Source organism: Prenolepis imparis, unplaced genomic scaffold (genome assembly GCF_030444845.1).
Source record: "Prenolepis imparis isolate NDT839.2.m4 unplaced genomic scaffold, iyPreImpa1.0 SCAF_9, whole genome shotgun sequence".
Lineage (NCBI taxonomy): Eukaryota > Metazoa > Arthropoda > Insecta > Hymenoptera > Formicidae > Prenolepis > Prenolepis imparis.
Window position 1 is genome coordinate 12,665,768 of NW_028141167.1, and position 9,589 is coordinate 12,675,356.

General features: G+C 30.4%; 1 protein-coding gene across 2 annotated transcripts; it reads left to right on the plus strand.

The window, feature by feature from the left end:
* The first annotated feature begins 134 nt into the window (after positions 1 to 134).
* Positions 135 to 9,414, plus strand: Cyp301a1 (Probable cytochrome P450 301a1, mitochondrial). 2 transcript variants are annotated; one of them, XM_083047233.1, is made up of 10 exons: positions 135 to 1,046; positions 4,328 to 4,801; positions 5,788 to 5,904; positions 5,989 to 6,065; positions 6,508 to 6,709; positions 7,400 to 7,562; positions 7,776 to 7,945; positions 8,117 to 8,195; positions 8,709 to 8,909; positions 9,301 to 9,414. In XM_083047233.1, the coding sequence occupies exons 2-10, from the start codon at positions 4,539 to 4,541 to the stop codon at positions 9,406 to 9,408; spliced, it is 1,380 nt and encodes a 459-aa protein (XP_082903359.1). In that variant the 5' UTR covers positions 135 to 1,046; positions 4,328 to 4,538; the 3' UTR covers positions 9,409 to 9,414. The 2 variants fall into 2 exon arrangements, with proteins under 2 accessions (XP_082903359.1, XP_082903358.1); XM_083047232.1 differs by lacking the exon at positions 135 to 1,046 and adding an exon at positions 2,384 to 2,800.
* The last annotated feature ends 175 nt before the right edge of the window (positions 9,415 to 9,589 follow it).

Below are 9,589 nucleotides of genomic sequence, written 5' to 3' on the forward strand. Positions count from 1 at the left end.
ATCGACCAAACGTTATTTCGAAACGTGAGAAATACATTAGGTGTAAAGGGATATAATCATATTATATCCCTTTAGTAAGAAATATTTAAATACTGTACCCAGCTCATTATTCTCTTCTAAAACATATCTCTTTTATCCTGGGTAAGATAACATCGCAAGATCTTTTTTCCCTGAGAAGACTGTCGATGAATTCGTCCATATGTACGATCTCGAATATACCCTGCTTGTTCTGCATCCTGAGCTTTCTGTTGAATAATGGTTCGAGATACTTGCAACAGTCCAGAGAAGAGCCAGTTAATCTCATGTATAGTGCACCCAACGCGCGAACGCTGTATTTGAAGCATTTTTAGTATGAGACACAGAAACGGCGTCCAGAATCGAATCCGTATAACATATTCAAATATGTATATACATTTTCACATCTCTCATTTACGTTATATTACAATTGTTCTATTAAATAAGAAAATAGTGATCAATATCATTACCGAGACATAATAATGGACGAATAATAATTATATTCCTGCTTGAAAATTTATTACGATAATGTTTCACTTTGGAACCCTTACACCTAATGTATTTCTCACGTTTCGAAATAACGTTTGGTCGATGAACATTTCTATATCACTTTTATGTATTCTTAAGGCTCCTGGCTCCTTGCCGACCATGTCGAAATCGTGACGTCAGAGGCGAGAAAACACGCTAAAATTTCTTAGATGCCATTTCGAAATAAAAAAATATTTCGATAAAACAGCATTTCAAATGGCTTTAGCCACTGACGAGATACTATTAAAGACCGACAGCCCTAGGTAAATTTTCGTGTCTACCAATTACTCGACGCGAAGACGCGCGCAATGCAAAATGCAACTGGCAATACTGACTGACAATATACAGGACTGTATTCACTCGCTTCGGCACCAGTGTTACCACGGCAACTCTGTGATCCCTGTGACCTGTGATCATTTTTCATTCTACTCACCTCAATACCGTTAATTCTTCGGAGTCAATCCTACGTTAATCCGTGGAGTGTATATACGATCCTAAATATGGTACGTATAATAAAATAAAAGTATGTATTGTCCTATCGATTATAATATATATAGATATGACATTATATATATAATATATATGTTTGCTTAAAAATCATTTCAAGATTTTTTTTAATGAGAAGCTTGAAATGTATTGTGTTTATATTTTATTTTCTACATTTCATATATATATAAATATATAGAACTATATGTTTGCCAGCACGCAAAATATATAATTAATAAATTGAATTTCTTATTATATATTACTGCGTATTACTTGTTTTTATAATAAATATTTTTTATACAATATTATATTTATGAAATATGTGTGTGTGTGTGTCCATATATATATTTAATTATATTTATATATAATGAGATTTAATATTATATTTTTCTTTAAGTATGTTATTTAAATTTGCAATTAAAACTATATGCAGACTTCTCATGATTGATCTTATGACAAATTTGTCAATCTATTCGTTATCAGTTGACTGAAAAAGAGTTGGTAATTGTTTTATAATTAAAATTGCGCAAAATAATATACAATACATATAATATACCATAATAACGTAGGGGAAAAAATGTACTATATGTTAAGTATAAGTAATACTTATATAGATACAAGATAAGTATAATAGTTTATTAAGAATTGTTTCTACGTTATTTTCATAAGACAAAGTGACTTAAAATTAATAAAATGGCAATAAATAAAAGTATCTTATTAATCTGTACTTGTTTGTTTTTTTCTCTGGTACTTATTTTTTCATGCCATCGACATACACTTTTATACCTTTTGATATTAGACATTGTATCTAATATCAAGATATGAGTATGTCGATGGCATGAAAGGATAAGTACCATAAATAAAGCAAACAAGTATAAATTTAAATTAATGAAATATTTACTTACTTTACCACTTTATTAATTTTAAGTCATTTTGTCTTATAAAAATAACATAAAATACAAACAATTCTTGATGAATGCTACTTATTATCTTGTATCCAAGTATTACTTATTAAATATGCATATGATTTTTTTGTTATAGTACATTTCTTCTCCTGTGCTCTAGTGTATATATATATATGTATATTGTATTACTTTGCAATATATTAATTATAAAATAATTATTAATTATTTTTAAGTCGACTGATAGATTTTGACAAATTTATCATAAGATCAATCATGAGAAGTCCACAGTTAAATTGTAAATTTAAATATACTTAAAGAAAAATATCTAATTATATCTAATTATATATATAATTATAACTAATTATATATATATATATATTTCATATATAGTTTTGTATAAAAAATTTTTTACCAGGAATCTATATGATGAACATTATTTTGAAGGGGGATGATAAGACTTTTCCTTCTTAATCTTTAACAATAAGCTTATTTTTTCAATGAAAAAGGGGTTACAAATGAAAAGGTACTAAAAGAGATCGCGTGTTAAACCAGTTTTATTTAAAATTTGGGTCAGTTTATGGAGGAAGGAGACAATTTCATCAATGGGAGGGGATATTCGCATCGCAGATCGCGTCTAGCGACCTTCTTCGTGTCTTGGAGCACGCATCGTTTTCAGTAACGGTGCATCCACGAGGCGCGCCTTAACATTGACAATCCCTCTTTGTTTATTATCACCCTGGATAAGCGTGTATGTGAGTGTGAAAACGCATCGTTGTGTGTGAAAGAACGAAATTTCCACTTCAAATTGCATTTCCGTCTTCGGAGAAAAAGCGGACCACTACGATGTTACCTTTCCGCGTTATCAGGTGCGCTTATCAATTAAAATCAATTAAAATACGGGGGTTGATTGCGCTCATAATTGCGACAGATTTTTTAATAATTAAAACGTAATATAGAATTTTGTAGAAAATATTGATACTGAAATAAAAAAAGACTTTCCTTCCTCGAGCGAATAAGTGACTTCAATGCGCGGGAGAGAAATGCCTTTCGCGGAAGAGCGACTTTCCACAGCAATTTTCTAACGTTAATTATGTTTCACGCCAGACAATAGTTACACGCGTCTGACACTTTAACACGACCAATAGATAATTCTAAATTCAGTTTAAAATTTTAAATTTCCCCATTTAAACTATTGAGAAATAATTCATAATAACAGTGTAGAGTAAGATTTTGTTTGATGAACTAACAAAGAAATCCCTTTTTGCATTGTTTAATTCTTATACAATATTTATTTATGTTCCTAATGTGTGTTTTTTTAATCTTTAGATATTGATTGATATTTTCAATCCAGTCAAATCTCATTCCTGTCAATGTATTTAAAATAAATTGATCTCTACGTTCTTTTTTCACAGAAAGAATTGAGTAATATAATTAATAAAAATTCAAAAGTACAATTAACAATTAACAAAAGATAAGAAAGGTGAGAAAAAAGAAAAAGAGAAAAAAAAATCTCTAAATTATACGGAAATAGACTATAAAAAAAAAGGAAAAACAGAAAAGAAGTAGAAAAAAAAGTTGAAGATAATAGCCTTCGCACAAAGAAAAATCTAAACTATCAAAAAATATAAAAAAAGAAAACAAAATAAAATAAAAAATAATTTAGACTGCAATGTATGCAAAACTGGTATATTTCGTTATCGAAATAAATTTCAAAATTGTGTACAAGACTACTAGAATATATTTAATCGAGAGAAAGTATTCATCGATATTAGTTTATACTAATTTGAATTATGCAAAGTATACAATTAGTTAATCGCGCTAAATATTTTTTTTCAATTCTCGCATTATACAAGATATTCAAATATCCCTTTTAAATGCGCATATAAATTAAAAAATATTAAATCTTAATTGTAAAATATATAAATATTTTTTTTTCAATATATTTCAGTATAGTTATAATAGTAATTTTTTTTTAAATTTACGAGATGATACCCAGATAGAACATAAAACTCATAATGACATCATGATAATGTCACTTAAAAGTGATTTTGGAAAAAATTTTTTATATATTACAATATAATTACTTGTTTATTCTATTGTTCACACATATTCAAACAATATTCAGGCAACATACATTTTATGAAAGTTATATAATGCGATTATCTTATAATTAAGGGGCTTTAAATCTATGCGATTATCTATCTTTTATCATCTTTAAATAATTTTTGAATTATTTTTGTCCAGATAACTTTTAAGTGATGAATAATCATGATAGCGTCATTATGAGTTTTATGTTCTATCTGGGTAATCATTACACGATTATAAATTGTGAAAAATTGTGAAAGATCGTACTTTTTGGGAAGAAGGATATTGACGAGCGATCGATTTTCCAGAATAAGACCACCTTTACGAATCTCGGAGACGCGATGCAGTCTATCATCATCACATCAGAGGATCCTTCATCGAAGAAATTTATGCAGCGGCACCATCGCATCCGAATGTCCTCATACGTCGTCCCAGACGACGATCACTTCGTCGCATGTCAAATCGTACGACGAGGTGCCAGGCCCGCGACCGATACCCATCCTGGGCAACGCTTGGCGGATGCTGCCTCTGATCGGCCAGTACCAGATCTCGGACGTCGCAAAGATCTCGCAGATGTTCTACGACGAGTATGGCAAGATCGTACGATTGAGCGGTTTGATTGGTCGTCCCGATTTGCTCTTCGTTTACGACGCCGACGAAATCGAGAAAGTGTACCGACAAGAGGGTCCAACGCCTTTCAGACCTTCCATGCCCTGTCTGGTGCGCTATAAGAGTGTCGTGCGCAACGACTTCTTCGGCGAGCTGCCCGGCGTTGTTGGAGTGTGAGTAGAATAACAATGACGAGCGAATAATTTCGTTCGTCTCGATGAGTTTTCATTCTCGAAATTCTAAAAATAAAAATGAAAGAGGATAATTGAAAACGTGAAGGGAATCGGCAAACTATCAAATTGCTTGAAAAGAGAATGAGACACATTTTTTTATTTATTTTTTATTTATTTATTAAGACATTAGACTATATATATATATAGAAAAGTAATTAAAGTCTTGAAACAATCTAATAACATAATCACGCTAATAAAATTACTTTTTAGAAATAAATATAATAAATTTTGTAATATTAGATAAAAAAATAGTATATATATTATTTATTAATATATATATTTATTTATATAGAAGCGAAACTTATTTTTCTTTTGTTTGAAAATTAGAATCAAGTCTTATATTTCAATACTAACATTTTGCTGCTTTTATAGTAAAATCACGTGCTTGGTAAGAAGTGATCTTTATGCTTTCTAAGCTTGAAAATGCACACTATGAATCGAGGAATCAAGGAATCTCGATTCCTAATTTGCATTCGTGTTGAGCATTTATTATAAAACTGTAAAATTAATGATGAATAAATGATTCTCTTATTTTGTTTTGATTTCTCAATGAAGGTCACTTCTTCTACTAAGCTATTTTATTATTTATGTGATTTAATTTATACAATAGCAGTAAAATTTCTGCAACTACGAAAGTATTTAAAAATAGGACCTATATATGTTTATTGACATTTTTTTTATTCAGAATGACCTCAAACAATCTGTCAAAGTTTGTTATACTCGTTCTGAATCATCCTGTATATACTTGTTATGTATACTAGATGCCGAATCTTGATATATGGTCGCACTTTCGACTTTCGAAATGGACCTTGTCCTCATTTTTTTTTAAGTGTTAATGAATGATATATCGATGGAATGTTTTTATTTGCCTTTTCTCTGTCTATTTATTTTGACCTCATCTCACGTTAATTTACTTCTTTCATTAGACACGGTGAACAATGGAAGGAATTTCGTTCGCGCATCCAGAAACCCGTTCTCCAACCGCAGACCATAAGAAAATATATAACACCGATCGAAATAGTCACGGGGGATTTCATAAAGAGGTGAGAGAGTGGGAAGTGAAACCGATACATTTATTGGCGACTATAAATGATGATTTTTATATGCGAATCTCCGATGCGTTGCAGAATCGAGAAGATTCAAGGGGACGACGGCGAAGTGCCCGGTGACTTCGACAACGAGATACATAAATGGGCCCTCGAATGTTAGTCATCCTTATCTTATGTGAAGTATTGATTGCTCACAATGTGTGTTCTTTTTTCAAATCTTGCATAAGACGTTCCGCACTATAATGATACTTCAAATTATATATGTAAAATTAGAATGACATATTTTTTATTCACGCGCTGCATTTTTTTTATCTTATGCAATTATTTTTATTTACGCACGATATGTTAATATACCGTGTATTTTCACCTTTACAGTTGTTTCTAAGATATGTATATGTACATATCTCAGAAAAGAATTAGATCTCTAATGTTCCGCGTGTACGAGCGAGTGCATCCAGTCTATCACCGAGAAATATAATCTCTCTTTCGCTCTTACTGGGGAAAGCCTGAGTTTCTCGAGAGCGCATTCTTGAACATGCAATGACGTTCATGATGGCATTCACGATACGTACAATGAATTATACATTTGTTAAACAGGTATAGGTCGAGTGGCACTCGACGTCAGACTCGGATGTTTAGGCGACGCATTGTCTCCGGATTCTGAACCGCAAAAGATCATCGATGCTGCCAAGTTCGCGTTGAGAAACGTGGCCGCGCTCGAACTTAAGGCTCCATACTGGAGATACTTCCCGACGCCCTTATGGAGTCGTTATGTGCGCAATATGAATTACTTCGTCGAGTAAGTTCACAAGAGGATCCCTATATATAAAGGATAAAATAATTTAAAAATAATTAAATAATTAATTATTTTATAATTGAATAATTAATTTTTGAATTAAAAAAAATAATTAATAAAGAAAATAATTAAAAACTAATTATTATTTTTAATTATTTTATTTATTAGTTATAAAATAATAATTTTGAAAAATAATTAAAGGCGCTCTATATATAATTAAAAAATAAAAAATAATTAAAAAATGAAATAAATAATTGAAAAAAAAGAATCATAAAAAAGAGAAGAATGGCGTAGAGAGAGATTTATTCTGGAAAATTACGTAAGAATTTTCAATCTCTTTAAAGTCTCCCGGATTAGTTTTTCACGCGATTGCGTTAGATCTCCTTCCATTTCCGTCCAAGTCGTTTTTTTTCCGCGAGACAAATCCTTTATAGAAGTTAAATATGTGAAAGCGAATTCTTTTCCACCCCTTTTCGGCACTTTGTTAAGTCACTAACGGCACGAGTCTTAGAATAAAAAAAGTTATATAAGATAATTGAAATTAAATAAGAATTCACTGCCGTTAAAAAAAAAATTTCTAGCAATTTAATTTAATTTGCAGGTATACTTTTACAATGATTTACCGCCGAAAGAGACGACGAATGATGGTAATTTTTGTGACAACGATAACGTGTATGTTCTATTATGTTTTAGAATATGCATGAAGTATATCGACGCCGCGATAGTCAGGCTTAAAAATAAGAAAGCCATGGACGAGAGCGATTTGTCACTGGTGGAACGAATTTTAGCGAAGGAGACGGATCCTAAGATAGCTTACATCTTCGCTCTCGATCTGATATTAGTCGGCATTGACACGGTAAATAACGCAATATTACAAAATGTAATATATTAATAAATTATAAAATATTACAAATTATATTATTATAAATTAAATACAACATGATTAGATGTTTATAGATAAAGCATGTTTCTTTTGAATATAAATTAGAATAATATATGTATAGAGATATATAAATTATAAATATTTAAATGAAATATGTATTACACGCGTATATATGACAAATTGCAGATATCAATGGCAGTGTGTTCAATATTATATCAATTAGCGACTAGACCGGAAGAGCAGGAAAAAATACATCAGGAGCTTCTGCAGATACTTCCGGATCCTTCCGTTTCTCTTACAACGAGCCACCTGGATCAAGCGGTCTATATGAAAGCTTTCATCCGCGAAGTGTTTAGGTAATATTAAATGACGTTAATAAACACACTTTGATAATAATTCAATTGTCAAATGACTGACTTAATTAATTTTTTCGGGCGTCTACGATAACAATCTAGTTACGTTTTAAAAAATAATAAAGGAACAAGAAAGAGAAAGATATTTCTCCAGTAAAAATGCGAATGTTGCAGGGTTTACTCCACCGTTATCGGAAATGGCAGAACGTTGCAGAACGACACTGTTATTTGTGGCTATAAAATTCCAAAAGGAGTATGTCACTTTTTTTTCTTAATTTTTTTCTCTATCGCATTTATCTATATATATGTGTATAACATATTCGCTTTTAATATATTCGCTTATGTAAAGGCTACTTTATCATGCACGACACGTAAGCCGAAACTACGGGTTTATTCTGTAAAAATGCTCTGTAACGCTGTATCTCTATAAGCTATGTAGCACTGTAGAGCAGAAAAGAAAGAGCGATGAGCGAAAAAAAGAAAGAGCTACAGAGCTTATAGAACGAAAATTTCTTACAGAATATACCACTACATTTGTTTTAAAATAATAAGCGCCTTGCCGTTGATATTGTTTTCCTCATAATAATAATATCTTTATAAAATATAAAATTTCGAGAAACACATTTGGTCCTTGAATGTTTAATAAAATTATTCAAGCTCTATAATATTAAATAATTATAGAACTATATTAAATAATTTTGTATCTACAAATAATATGATATGGAGATATTTTGTGATATATACATATGTATATGTATAATTTTAGGTTCAAGTTGTGTTTCCCACACTTGTCACCGGTAACATGGAAGATTATATCGCGGACTCGAAAACATTCAAGCCTGCAAGATGGCTCAAGGACGACAAAGAAAAATTACACCCGTTCGCCTCGCTGCCTTACGGTTACGGAGCACGAATGTGCCTGGGCAGACGATTCGCGGATCTCGAGATGCAAGTTCTGCTAACAAAGGTATAAAGCGTGTATTTTATTATGTTGTTTTCTTATTTTATAAATGCGCAGTATTTTAACTGGTTAGGTAATTAATATTATACTAAAAACTAGTTTTCCAACTCAAACACTTTCATTACACACACATTCTATCATCTGATATAAGTTTAATGTGTGTAATTTTTTATTTCGTCATTTTATAAGAAATTTTTTCCAATTAAATTTAAAAAATTTTTTTAAAGTTGACTTTCCTTAATTTCTTTTTAATTTCATCATTTATGTACTAACTTATTATAATTATGTTCTAAAAATTTAATTTTACTTAATTAAAAAATAATTGTATTACTTAATAATTTTTATCAGGTATTAACAATTTAAAATAGCAATGATTATAACGATATTATTTTTACAGCTCCTCAGATCGTATAAGTTGGAATATCATCACGAGCCGCTGAAATACAAGGTCACCTTTATGTACGCGCCCGATGGAGAACTCAAATTTAAAGTAATAAAGAGATAGCTTTTACATTCTGTAAGTTCTTTTTCAATATATGATATTGTAAAATAGATTTAAAACAAAAAAATGCTAGAACAAAGAAAATCTTGAAATTTGCAGATAAATATATTATTAGTAAAAATCTAATAAATAATATACTACGCCATATTACATTATTAATAAAATTCGATTATATTATGCATAT

Excerpts from the sequence above, each read along its gene's own strand:
- Cyp301a1 (XM_083047232.1), top strand. The coding sequence starts at position 2,778 with ATGTTACCTTTCCGCGTTATCAG. Across the intron at positions 5,905-5,988 it reads ACGGGGGATTTCATAAAGAG|AATCGAGAAGATTCAAGGGG; the intron begins GTGAGAGAGTGG and ends GATGCGTTGCAG. Across the intron at positions 6,710-7,399 it reads AATATGAATTACTTCGTCGA|AATATGCATGAAGTATATCG; the intron begins GTAAGTTCACAA and ends ATTATGTTTTAG.